The 14,122-nt window shown below is 40.5% G+C and overlaps 2 protein-coding genes across 2 annotated transcripts; both read left to right on the top strand.

Moving 5' to 3' along the window:
• The first annotated feature begins 474 nt into the window (after nucleotides 1-474).
• On the top strand, nucleotides 475-5,205 carry LOC149957253 (uncharacterized). Its single transcript, XM_090166929.1, has 3 exons — nucleotides 475-1,813; nucleotides 1,866-3,921; nucleotides 4,074-5,205. Exons 1-3 carry the CDS (start codon nucleotides 475-477, stop codon nucleotides 5,203-5,205), a joined length of 4,527 nt encoding a protein of 1,508 aa, XP_090023055.1.
• Nucleotides 5,206-5,349: 144 nt separating this feature from the next.
• On the top strand, nucleotides 5,350-5,931 carry LOC149957252 (uncharacterized). Its single transcript, XM_090166928.1, has one exon. The coding sequence runs from the start codon at nucleotides 5,350-5,352 to the stop codon at nucleotides 5,929-5,931; it is 582 nt and encodes a 193-aa protein (XP_090023054.1).
• The last annotated feature ends 8,191 nt before the right edge of the window (nucleotides 5,932-14,122 follow it).

Here is a 14,122-nt window from a genome sequence, read left to right as displayed (position 1 = left end):
TTCCGAGAACGTTAATCCCTTTAGTTACGGTCCTAGCTTGGCCGCTTGTTTAGAAATGCGGTTTCTGTCCCCCCTTTTGGGGTTTTTCCACGATGACGAGGCGCCACGGCAAGCCCTCGACCCGTATTAAAAGATGTGTTTTTTTTGGAGTAAGGCAGAGTTTTTGTTGGACCGGACCCGAGTGGTCACTATTATTAGCAATTTGATGTAAATAAAAGTTAGTTTGTTTCATTCTTAAGCCAGTCGTTTTCATTTTTCCCGAACATTAAACGCGATTAAGATCCTCGAGTTTTTCAGTCGGCTCGAGTGTATCGAAGATTAGCTCTCCCAAACAAATTTATATCCCACCCCATCCGTCCAAAGTGGAGTATTCAGAATTCCACATTTTGGTGCCTAAACCCGGGATATAGGAACTATAGAACTTTCCGCGCGTTTAATAATCGGTAGCCGTGATACGAGATTCCGAAGTGAAACATGACCGATTCAAACGCAGCCGAATTAGTCAGGGTAAGGGCCATCCGAACCATTACCAGAAGTAATACGACTACCAATATAAAAACGTTGGAAACGCTGATTAAAGATGAAGACGCCGACGCCGAAGATATAGCCGATCAGCTTTCTTTGCTCTTATTGAAAAGGAGCCAACTCCGAGAATTAAACCAACAAATCGACGGACTTTTACCCGACGACGAAGATGAAATCAAGAAAGAACACAAATCTAGGACGTACGAAGACAACGTTCATCTAGCCGAAAGAAGAGCCGAAAGAAAACTTCGGCAGCTAGGAGCCGCCAGCATGACGAGATCAACCGCAGTCGACCGGGAACATTCTCCAGCCGTGACCGAATCCACCGTTAGGACCGAATCAGTTCTCGTAGTGGAGTCAAAACTTCCCACGTTAGTGCTACACAAATTCAAAGGACAATACACCAAATGGCCTGGATTTTGGTCGCAATTTAAGTCGACTATCCACAACAGACAAGGTTTGAGGAATGTAGAAAAATTTAGATATTTGTTGTCCTATTTGGAGGGGGAGGCCTTAGAATTATTAGAAGGGTTTGAAGATTCAGATGAGAATTACGATGTAGCTATTCAGTTATTAGAACAAAGATACGGTCAGACCCATTTGATAGTGAACCAACTTATGAATAAAATGCGCAAACTTGCCCGAGTGGAGGACTCTAGAGACATTGTTTCCTTAAGAAAACTGTATAACTCTATTGAGACCAATATAAGAAGTTTGCAAGCCTTAGGAGTCAATACTGACGCCAATAGTGTTTCATTGTGCCCAATTATCATCGCGTGTCTTCCCGATGACATTCGATTAAGATATAGTATGAATTGTAACAAGTATAACGAGTTTGATTTAGACGAGTTGGTGCGATTTGTGAAAAGAGAGGTTGAAGGCCGAGAAACGTGCGCGATTTTAAAAGGCGATGAAATCAAACCGCGAAGTCTTACGTCACGTGACTCACGCGATAAAGGTAAACTCCAGCGGTACCAACCACGCGAAAATATACCATCCGTGACTGCCGCCGCGCTAAATACCAACGTCTCGACGCCCAGAATGTATTGCATTTTCTGCAAGTCCGATGCCCACGCAACCGCGAACTGTCGTAACTACAGTTTAGAAGAAAAAAGGAAGCTTATTAAAACCATGGAAAGATGTTTCATCTGCACACGTACGCAACACAAAGCTTCGGCGTGCACATCGAAATTCCGTAAATGCCAAATTTGTCAAGGTCGGCACAACGCCGCTCTCTGCGAGAAAAACACCGCCCACAAGTCCGATGCGCTCGCTAACGCCCCTCCTGGTGCGACTCCGTCGGTCATTACCCGACAATAAAGGGGACAGCTCCGGTACAGGTGGTTCCGAATTCACCACCACGAAGTCCGTTGTCTCAGCAGTGGTTGGTTGCCGTAAGGAAGTCCTTCTCGGTACTGCGAGGGCGATTGCCAGAAACACCGAAGATCCCGGAAGAAAGGAACTAGTCCGCTGCATATTGGACAATTGCAGTCAAGCGTCCTTCATCAAAGAAGAGATATCTCGAAAGCTGAAATTACCGATAATTGGTCAACAATTTGTTTCTATAGAAAATTTCGGTAATGAAACACCAATCTCAGTCCGAAGAAACGTCGTCAGCCTAGCTATAGAGAATAAGACAGATCCTAGTAAGGCGCTACGGATCAAGGCGATAGAAGTTCCGTATTTATGCAAAACCGCAACCCTGGTTAATTGTAAGGAAGTCGAAGATTTCGCGAAGGAAAAGAGCTTAATCTTGGCTGATGAACCAACGGCAGACACGCCCACCGTCTCGAGCATTGGAATTTTAATAGGAGCCGATGTCTATTACGGCGTAGTCACTGACCGTCCCATTGAAAGGATAAATGGATCGTTAGTAGCCACTGAGACCATTTTAGGGTGGGCCGTGCAGGGTCCCATAGAGACGAGAGCCGTACCCGTTAACCACATCGGGGTTATTTGCATGAAGATAGGATTAGAAGACAACGTTGCTGAGATAAACAAAACGTTGCGGTCGTTCTGGGAATTAGAATCACTGGGGATTCAAGACCAACCGGAGAAGAAACTAAGTGGAGAAGCCGTCCTAGAACAATTCAGAAGAGAAACTACCTTTAAGGACGGAAAATATCATGTGAAATTTCCATGGGTCGTTCCGAAAAGTCAATTGTCGAGCAACCGGCAAATTGCAGAGAGCCGTATGAAGAACCTCATCAAAACCTTTAAGCGAGATCCAATTCTATACTTGGACTACAAGGAAATTATCGAAGACCAGCTAAGAAAGGGAATAGTAGAAGTAGTAAACGAAGAAGAACCCAAGGTCACCGATTGCTACTACATTCCGCATCAACCCGTCAAAAGAGAATCTAGCTCGACCACGAAACTACGAATAGTTCTAGACGCTTCGTCCCACGCCAAAGGCAAGCTGTCCCTAAACACGTGCCTATCGAGCGGACCAAACCAAAACCCTAACATTCTTCATTTACTCATAAGATTCCGAAGGCACCGAGTAGCAATTATGGCCGACATAGAGAAAGCCTTCCTTCAGGTTGCTTTAGCGGAAGAAGAACGAGACTTCGTACGATTCCTTTGGGTAAGGGAAAACCAAGGTCAAATGGCCGAAGACCAATTTCAAGTCTTAAGAATGGCTAGAGTACCTTTCGGTGTTACTACGTCACCCTTCCTACTCTCCGCCACAATCCGCCTACACGCTGAAAAATTCGCCGACTTAGAACCGGCAGCCGTAAAGTGCATCAATGAAGATCTTTATGTCGATGATCTTTTGAGTGGAGGCCAAGACGACGAGAAGGCGCACGAGAAGCTAGTCAAGGTAACGGAGATTTTAAAGGGGGCAAATATGAATTTACGCAAGTGGAAGACAAATTCGCCGACGTTGAGAGAAAGATGGACAAGAGAGGGAGGTGACTTGGAAGAGAAAGGAATCCGTTTAGAAGGAGAAGCCAGTTCTGGAGGTGAGAAGATCTTAGGCTTGCTATGGATGCCAACCATGGACCGGTTTTCGTTCAATCTAATGAAGATAGCCAAATTCGTAAACGAATCGAAGGGAACGAAACGTCAACTATTGGGAGCCGTTGCTCAGATTTTCGACCCCTTAGGCATGCTTGCACCTTATACCATCAGAGCCAAGATGATGTTACAGTTACTATGGCAAGAAAGGGCAAACTGGGACGAAGATCTACCCCGAGAAATTTGCGACCAGTATAATCAGTGGAAGAAAGAAATGCCAGATATCAGAAATATCAATTTAGAAAGATGCTATTTTAGTGGAAGGGGAGACGTCATCCACAGCGAACTGCATGGATTTTGCGACGCGAGTCAAAAGGCGTTCGCCGCCGTAATTTATATTCGTTACGTAACCGTGACCGACGACATTTACACCTCGTTCGTAACGTCAAAGGCGAGAGTAGCGCCATTAAACAAGGAACTAAGTTTACCCCGCCTAGAGCTTATGGGATGCTACCTTGGAGCCCGCTTAATAAAAACGGTGAAGGAAGCGCTTGATGACGAAAACATACCCATCTATCTGTGGACAGATTCAACTATTGCGCTCCATTGGGTGAGAGGAGCGAAAGGGAATGGGCACCATTCGTTCAGAACAGAGTTAACGATATTCAAGCCTTAGTCAGTCCGCGTAGTTGGGATCATTGCGCCGGAGTTATCAACCCTGCCGATATCCCAACACGAGGGTTAAAAGCCAACGACCTCACCACCAACAAACTATGGTGGGAAGGAGCACCCTTTCTAAGGGAGCCGCAATATAAATGGCCCACTATGGACCTAAAATATCAACCACTAGACCAAGAAGAACTCGCGAAGGAAAGAAGAAAAACAGTGCTCGTAATCCGCTGCAAGAATAAAGATGAGAGAGGGTTACATAAAATCATAGACCTAAAGGGGCACAATTCAGCGAAGAAAATATTCCGAATTACGATACATGTCAAGCGATTTGTCAATCACAAGGTCAAGAGACAACCGTTAAAAACTGGGCCTGTTACCGCCGAAGAGATTCAAGATGCCGAATTCTCCTGGATTAGATGCTCGCAAAAACTTGATTTCGGATCCGAAATCAAGGCGTTAGAGAAAGGGGAAACCATCGACAAAGATTCCTCTATCGCCACACTAAAGCCGTTTCTAAACGAAGATGGAATATTGGTCGTTGGAGGTCGCTTGGAAGAGTCAAACCTAAATGAGGATGAAAAACACCCAGCGATATTGAAGAAGGACTCGAGATTATCAGAGTTATTCATTATCAGGAGCCACGCCGAAGTATTTCACTCGGGAATACAGAGCACCTATACGCAATCTAGAGGTCGCTACTGGATTATCGCCGGAAGGCAACTGGCGAAAAGGGTCATAAAGGGCTGCATGATATGCCGAAGACAACTTGCGAAACCAGGCGCCGCTCCAATGGGGCCATTACCGAGAGAAAGGGTAGATCGAACTCGCGTCTTCCAGAACTTGGGAATTGACTTCTGCGGGCCGTTATATGTCAAGATAGCGGAACAATCAGAGAAATGTTATATACTGTTATGCACCTGTGCCGTTACACGGGCCGTTCACTTGGAACTGGTCCCATTTCTGACAACCCACGAATTCCTGCTAGCTCTACGGAGGTTCATCAGCCGTCGCGGGATACCTAATATAATTTTTTCCGACAACGCCTAGACCTTCCAACGCGGTGATGAAGATCTCAAAATTATTTGGGAAAATATAAACAGCCAAGAGGCACGCGAGTTTTACGGAGACCGAGGTATCCAGTGGAGGTTTATCACCGACCGCGCTAGCTGGGTTGGTGGTTGGTGGGAAAGGATGGTTAGGACCGTCAAAACACCGCTTCGCAAGGTCCTGGGACGAACCTGTCTATCGTATCAAGAATTAGAGACCGTGGTTGCCGAAACGGAGGCGATTACGAACTCCCGCCCAATCACTTATGTTCACAGCGAAGTGAAAGATCCTATGCCATTAACGCCGGCTCATTTCTTAATCGGTGATCGGTTGACCGCCTTGCCACCTCAGCGTCCAAAAGAAGGCCAACTACCGAAATCTCAACAGGAATTTGAAAAGATAATAAAATATCGCGAATTCTTAATGGACCGAATATGGGGTCGATTTAAAAACGAATATTTAAAGGAGCTACGATCCGCTTATCACGCGCCACTTGTAAACTACGAATTGAGTATGAAAAAAGATGACGTAGTGCTAGTTCATGGAGAGAAAACGCCTAGGGGCTTGTGGAAACTCGGCAGAATAACACAATCCTTTGTGAACCGCGTAGATGGCCGAATCCGCTCTTGTATGGTTCGCATGCCAAACGGCTCCCTGATCAAACGCCCAATATCACTCCTATATCCGTTAGAGATTAATAATGAAAAAGAAATTACCGAAAATTAACTGTATACACGCAAATAATCCTTTTTGAAAAATAACACCTTGTATCATTTTTGGGGGGAGTGTTGATTATTGTGCGTAATATATATATATTGTAATTATTTTGATTGTTCACCTTTTCTATTTGTGCTTGTAAACTTAATACGTTCTTTGTGGTTTAAATTCGTGTTCTCTCTCACCTTGCTTCCTATTGAGACATCGAATAAAATGAAGGGAGTGGGGATTTTCCGAGAACGTTAATCCCTTTAGTTACGGTCCTAGCTTGGCCGCTTGTTTAGAAATGCGGTTTCTGTCCCCCCTTTTGGGGTTTTTCCACGATGACGAGGCGCCACGGCAAGCCCTCGACCCGTATTAAAAGATGTGTTTTTTTTTGGAGTAAGGCAGAGTTTTTGTTGGACCGGACCCGAGTGGTCACTATTATTAGCAATTTGATGTAAATAAAAGTTAGTTTGTTTCATTCTTAAGCCAGTCGTTTTCATTTTTCCCGAACATTAAACGCGATTAAGATCCTCGAGTTTTTCAGTCGGCTCGAGTGTATCGAAGATTAGCTCTCCCAAACAAATTTATATCCCACCCCATCCATCCAAAGTGGAGTATTCAGAATTCCACAGAGGTTTGCCTATCTAGTTGCCAATACTTTCTTTTTGTATGTTTTATTTTATTCGCGAGAATTCGTGGGAATTCCACTTTTAATTTAACAGGGCGACCTAATTGGGATCGCCCTGTCAAAACGTTTGCGTCCATACATGGTGAACTTTTATAATTTATGGTGGCCGCCGCCGTGGCGCCACTTTTGACATTTCTACGGACAAGTGATGCGCGGGTCAAACCTTTGATGACGCCGGACACAGTGGCTGATCCCACGGTCAGGGATTGGTAGTTACTCTTTCCCGGGCTTCTCTCAGAAGTCATGATTGGCCCGAATTACGGACGATCTCTAAGACCACGTTGCGACCTGGTTTAAATACTCGGACTTAGACATTTTTCAACATAATAGAACTCTGGAAGTCAACCAGAGAAGACGACCTCCAGATATAAAGATCGGAAAGTCGCAAAACTAAAATTGGGACATAGTCCCAGTACGGGTCGCGAAGACCGCTCGTTTTAAAAACGCGTGAACCCGATTTCGCGATAAAGAGTCGCCATGTGTACATAATATGTGAGTGCGTGATTTTCGCTAACCGACATCGCCAGTTCTTCCATCAAGGAGCCTGCAGCATCCACCGTCTCTGGACCATATCGTAAAACATTTTTATTTTCATTTATGATATCAATTTTGTATTTCGATTTATATTTGGCTTCAGGCTAACTGGCGCCTTAATATGACGCCTTTGGCATTATTGGACGTAGTCCTCCCTTTTATTTTTCTTGTGTGTTTTATTTCGCCCATTGGGCAATGTTATTCTTAAATCTTTATTAAATGTTTTGTTTTACTTGGCAAACCTCAACCCCATTGTTATCTTTTAGTATAAGCATACCCCTAGACAGACTAACTTTAATAAAAAAAAATACCCCTAGACTATTTTAATAACCTCGCTCACCCCAATAGTGAAAGTGACGCGAGTCCCCGGGCCAGTCATTTTTAGTTCGATTAATGTAGCGAAGGTAAACATACGTTTAACCGACTTCCCCTTTTTACCCCTTTTTAGAACGTAGTTAATGATTAATTAGGTTAATGGGTAAAGGTATATATGTCGTTACAGAATATCTAATAAATGTCGTCTGCTCACGTCTGCTTTGCTGCAAATTCGGTTGAAGCCTTGGAGGTAAAATGTAGATACCCATAATGCAATTCATTATGCTCACAAGTCGCATTGTTGACTTACCCCAAATATCTAACAAAAATTATGATTATAATAACAGCAATAAAATTTTATTTTGATTTTGATTTTGATTCAGTTCCCCAGTAGATGGCGCATTTCAAACGATGTAGAACTATTATAGAACGTAATAAATTACAGGCAAGAATGTATTTATTTATTATTAGGAAGAATGATTATGTTGCGACAATCGCCGGGGACGTTGAACGCCTTTCCCCCGTCTCGCGCGGGGAGAAAGACAAAACGTCACCGGCGTTTGATTTCCATCGCGTTAGGTGACGTAAATTTTAAGCAGCCAATGAAATACCGGGAGTATTCGTTTTATTTTAAGCGGAGGAGCGTACTGGGGGGGGGGCAACGAGTGCATTGAGAGAAAGGCTAAAAACCGTCTCGACATAGACATTCTCCCTAGGTATTCTTGTTATAGATTAGTAATGATTTGGTAACTTTACGAAATTTTACTGTAAAAGAAAAGTAGGAAACTTTCCATTCAGAACTCAAAATCCGGGTGGATCGGGTCCCTTCGTGATATGCGAGCCCTAGGCAATTGCCTATATTGCCTAGGTGGCCTTTCTTGGAGCAGACATTTATCTAATTTTGAAATAAATTCAATATTTTGGAGGTTAATGGTTTTATTACAATCAAGGGGGTAGGAGCGCTTGTTACGTAATATATCCATTTGTTACTCTTTGTTAAATTTCAAATAATCTACATTATAATATTATATTCTAACAATATATAAAGTTCTAAAGCAAATTTTTGAATTCTACCAACCTCGCAGTTGGGTAGCGATAGCATAGGGCCAGGGGCCCTTTTCATTTCACTTTATTGAGGTTTGGGAAGAAGTGTGGAAACGTGATCTGAGAGAGCATTTGTGGATATTCTTGCACCACAACCTCAGTAACAAATTTTTAAGTCGTTCGAAACCTATCGGGACAGTGACACGAGATATTATCAGTATGTATCAAATGGTAAATAGATATTTACCTTTCGAGACATGAAAGGCCCCTATCTATACTGCAACGCCACGGTTTTGATCTACATATTCTTCGGGGCATTACATAATAACCACAATATCGGCGCCTGTTTAACTTACTTTTTGGTTTTATTTTAGGTCAACAAATCGATTTTATAGGCTTTATAGCACCCTCTTCGAAACATAATTGTCTAAAAAGGGGACACCTTATACTAGTGACTGCACCAGGATATTCAAGAATATTCTGGTGCAGTCACTGGGCACCCAAAACCATAATCAAAATATAATGAAATTGAATCAACCCATGCTTCCTTAAGAAATATAAATAAAACTTAAACGAATCGAAAAGTAACCGCAAAATGTGTTTGCTATTTTTTATCTTCTGGGCCGCTTGGTAGAAATTTGGGGTCACTTTCCATCGAGGCCAACATGTACGTTAGTGCCGCTATTGGACGTTTTTATATATTACGGTTGAAAGTAGGAATATTTCGCAGCCTTTGACAGATTGTTCCTATTATATTCAGGTTTTCAGTGCAAGGAGTTTGAACGGTTTATTTTAGTGATGACTTGTTCAGGGTGACGTCAGAGGCTGCCAATGAAAAAAGTTTTCCGCTCACGCCCTAAAGGCGGGTTTATAAGCGAGCGAAAAGCCGAAGCTTTTTGTTGAAACTGAAACTTTTTCGTCGGCGTCGGATCTCGCGTAAGCGTTTACAAAGAAGCGAGAGCCGATTTCCGACGCTGGCGGCATCAAATTCCGTTTGATATTCTCGCCCGTGTTTCGTGGGTCTCAGCTTTCGCTTGAAGTCACGTGGTCGTATTTAACCAATAATAAGGCAACCCTTTCTATGACGAAATAAAAATTGTCTGCTGCATTTTCTTCACTAGGTTTTCGGGTATCCGAGAGGAGCCATTTTATTGATTGACGAAAATGTATCTAAAAAAACTAAAAGAACAACAAAAAGCGTTGAAAGATATTGAGAGGAAAAAGGACAACGAAATTAAAGAAAATTTAATCAATATTATTCGGGATTACCCACAAATTTGGGCTCAAAATGACGGTGCTCATAAAGATAGAGATGCCACTGATGTAGCGTGGAACCAAGTGTGCGTTTTAGCAGCTTTGGAAAGTAAGTTTATTTCTTATTTTTGGCTTATATTACTGTGTATTAAATGTATTGCGTCCCAATTTACAGAAACGCAAGCTAAGAAGATTTGGAAATACCTACGGGATCAATTTGCTACCAACTTCCATGCTATTAGTAAAAAGAAATCCGGACAGGAGTATTTGGAGGATCAAGATGTTAACTTGGTTAAATGGCCTTTCTTCAAACACATGCTGTTTTTGAAAGATGTCATAGCGAGAAGAGAGTACGTATAGATATTATAAATTTATAGACCTGTGGAGATTTTTACAATATTTATTTTACATAGAACTGTGTCAAATATCCATTATGGCGAAATTGAAGTTCACCATGATGATGAGGATAGTACAGTAATTAAAAATATTTAAAATATGGATAATTTTAACTTGCTAAAATCTATGATGGTTTTTTTACTTATTTAGATTGTATCTTGTATGGAAAATGGTATTTATGAGGAAGATTCTTTTGATTTTGGCAACCAGACTTCTCCAGAACTTGTGGAAGACAATTTACTGTTGAAACAGTCAACTCCAAACACAGTGAACACACAGTCAACACCAATATCGACAGCCAAGGCTCTACCAAAAATACCTCTTAGGAAATGCAGCTCCGTTAAAAATAATGTAAATAAAAGGGGATTAGAATCCGATCCTATTGATGATGAAATTGGTAAAATAGATGGGTAATTAAGAAATATTGTTTATAAACATAATACAACAAACATCTAACTGTCACTTTTATATAATAGGGCCCTAGGAATTATTGCTGCAACAGTGGCGAAGTCTGCACTCAAAGATGGTGGCGAGAAAGAGGACAAAGAAGAAAAATTTGCAAAGTACTTGGCAGAACTGCTAAGAGAAGTTGAACCAAAATCCAAGAGGAAATGTGAATTGGAATTACTTAATGTAGTAAATAGGTATATTGATGAAGAATGTTGTCAATAAATTTAAATTTATTTATAATTTCACTTTTAAAATTTCATATATTTTTTAAAGTGGAAAAAAACATTTCTTAATATGAAATTTTAAAAAATATTTTTTTAAATGGAAAAGAAAATTCATTTCTTTAAAATAAAAAGTATCCTACTTTTTAAAAATAAATTGTGGTTTTATTGTACATGCACTACGATCCAGATTTTTAATATTTAATAATCAGGTGCTAGTGCTACTTGTAGGTGAGGTTGATTTATTCCAACATTATCCATAATTTTAAAATTTGCTCATTAATTTTTAAACTCGGTCAACACCAGGCAGTTCCCATTGCCATGGGACTTCACCCTCCTCACAAATAAAATAATCCGCAAATTTGTTCCGAATAACTTTGGCTTCTTCATTGAAATTTCTGGCTGCTGAAGAATTTAAACTGCGCAATGCATTTCCTTCTTCGTGGCAGTCTCCGTAGTAAAAATTTCCCAAGCTATCGTTGAAGTCCGCAAATCCTGGAGGACAATAAACCTTTTTCGCCTGTTTTTTTTTCCTTTGTCATCAAATAGTTGTGCAATACTACTGCTTTTTTGATAACTCTGTCTACATTTTTCAGCTCCAATAGAATTGGTTTTTGGAAAATCCTCCATCTTGCCCCAAGAATTCCAAAAGCGTTCTCACTGCAGCGTCTGAATAAAAATGGTAGAATTTCCAGTAAAAAATCTTAATTTGCAAAAAGTTTTAAATTAAATTTTACCTGACTCTGCTAAGACGGTAGTTAAATACCCTATTTTTTTATGTTAAATCTTTAGCAGCGAAAGGACGCATAAAATCAGGTCGCAGTTGGAACGCCTCATCTCCCAGTAGAACGTGAGGCATGAGTTGTTGCGTTCTTGGTAGATTAGTAGGTGGTGGCAGCCCTAATTTTTCATTTATCAACGCCTCACCAATGGGAGACGCTTTAAAAATACCACCGTCAGAATTTGAACCATATCCGCCAATATCAACAGCTAGAAACTTGTATTCCGAATCAACAACTGCCATCAAAACCACAGAATTAACTAAAATTAAAATTTCATATAAAATATAATTATACCGGGTGCTGCACAGCCCCTTGGACCAGAGCTGTGTTTCAATCTAACACTCTTGTGTATAAAATACAGTATACTCACAGAGAATAGGTAGAGTGGCAAATATTGAAATGTTGTCCAATTTTGCCACTCGCTAACTCTCTCTTGCACTGTGTTTACCCCTGCAAATATAATGTTTCTTCTCCAACACACAATACACAACTGTTTTGGGGAAGCAACGTACTGGTCCAACGGGCTGCTTAGCACTCTGTATCAAACCACAAACCTTGTAATTATAATACATTGAGCCAGATTTTGCTGGCTGCTGTATAACAACGTGCTTTCCGTCTACCGCTCCACAGCAGTTGGAAATTGCCATTGACGGCTAAATTCATATGCAGCATGCTCCCACATCACCTTTGTTGGATCCTTATATAAAAACAAAAGGAATTATTATTTAATATTTATATTATTGTGGGAAAATGTTACCTTTAAATAGAGTGGTTGGAGTCGCTTCCAGAGAGCGTCACAAGTTTCTTTGAGTACCATGTGGACTGTTGACTTGTGCACTCGAAACCCAAACGCTGTACTGGTGCTCTTATCGATGTAGCTTTGTCCATTTAAACTTTTAATTTCTTCTTTGATCGTTTTTGTTTGTAATTATTTTTACTAACTAAGGAAATTATTGGTGGGCTGTTCGTGGTGAGATTGGAGTTTGAGATGTTGTGAGCTTCCTGAAGATGTTGTTTCAAGTTATTGGACCGTTTCGAGTCGTACGTTGACTCGCATAATTTACACGTTGCCTTAGTAGTTTTAGAATCGACGACGAAATGAGCCCACACTGGATTATTTGGCCCCCGTTTCGATGCCATTTTTCCAATTGAAACCTCAGAATCTTGCAACTAACTAAACGGCTGACTAGCTGTGTTAGAACGCGTGTATTCTTCTTTTAGCAAACGCAGAAATACTATGATTACGTAATCAACTTAAAATGTTTGTTTTGGTAATCCAGCGAATATAGAAATTGATTTGTTTATCTAAAATGTGTAATAATTACCAAAAAAACAAACGCAATCCTCGATTTAAGTAAGGGTATTACCAGAAGTCTATAATAACCACTTTTGGGGGGTAGTATGAAACTTGCAATACCCGCCATGTCAAAAATCGCGAACAACAGAGTTTCGCTATAAAAGATAAAATCAGCTTTCAAGGTAGGATTGCCAAAAATAACGAAGCCTAAAAGCAGTGCCTTCGGCAGGTGGCGACATCTCTCGTTGCGTGTTTTGAATACAGAAAAGAAAATGTGTAATTCTGGAAAAATAAAACTTTTAGACATAATAAAATTATAATATAAAATTGTTTTTATGATCATATTTTTATCGCAAAAATACACTTTGAAAAAATTCTACCTGGTCCGGGCCGGGATTTAAACCCGCGATAATAGAATTTAAGTCCTTATGGAAGCGCTTGAAACAGTAATCCTAACAGGCCAGCTTGTTTTCGAGGCGTGAATATAGTTCGAAGAGCGATGGTGTAGTTTTTACATTTTTTAGAGTATAAACGTACTTTCTATCCAGATAGCCTTCCACTCTTTAAAAATTCCCGGACGCAGATAATGTTAAATGGCGACCCCTTTTCTTGGTTCAGGTTACATGGATTTCGAGTAGAGATTCTAGCTACCGTTCGTGTACTACACGCGTGTGTGGATGTCAATACGCTGATCTTTTCTCCTTGTTTTTCAAATTTGCCTACTTTCAGGGAACGTTCACCTATTAGGTAAAGTTTTAGAAACGTAACGCGAAAAATTACTGGATTCACCGCCTATAATACTTCAGTTTTATTTCAAATTGATAGTGAAATTTAAACGCGAGAACTTATTTTGCGTGTCCCCCCTCCCATGACTAAGCCACTGAATTTTTAAAATAATTTATACAAAGCAGACTATATAAATCTAAAATTAAAATTAAAATTTTTTAATATAAAAAGCCAATACAACTTAAGCCTTGGCGAATTTAGACCGCGTGTGTGATATATTCGTTTGAAATAAACAATAATCACTTACCTAAAATGAGCTATTACTGTTCGATTGTACCTGATATAGCATTTTTTATTATTTAAATTGAATATTACATTTTAAAAATTATCTGCATTTAGTATTTAAAAATAACTTTGTAAGCAATATAAAAAAAGCATAGCTCTCAACTGCTTGTGGAGACGACAGCATAGACGATGTATTTAAAAATGAAATAACTCTCTCCTCCTC

The sequence above is a fragment of the Leiobunum rupestre genome, chromosome 2, assembly GCF_980474605.1.
Source record: "Leiobunum rupestre chromosome 2, qqLeiRupe1.1.hap1, whole genome shotgun sequence".
Classification (NCBI taxonomy): domain Eukaryota; kingdom Metazoa; phylum Arthropoda; class Arachnida; order Opiliones; family Sclerosomatidae; genus Leiobunum; species Leiobunum rupestre.
Note: the sequence above shows the minus strand (reverse complement) of the source record. Positions and strands in the feature narration are given on the sequence as shown.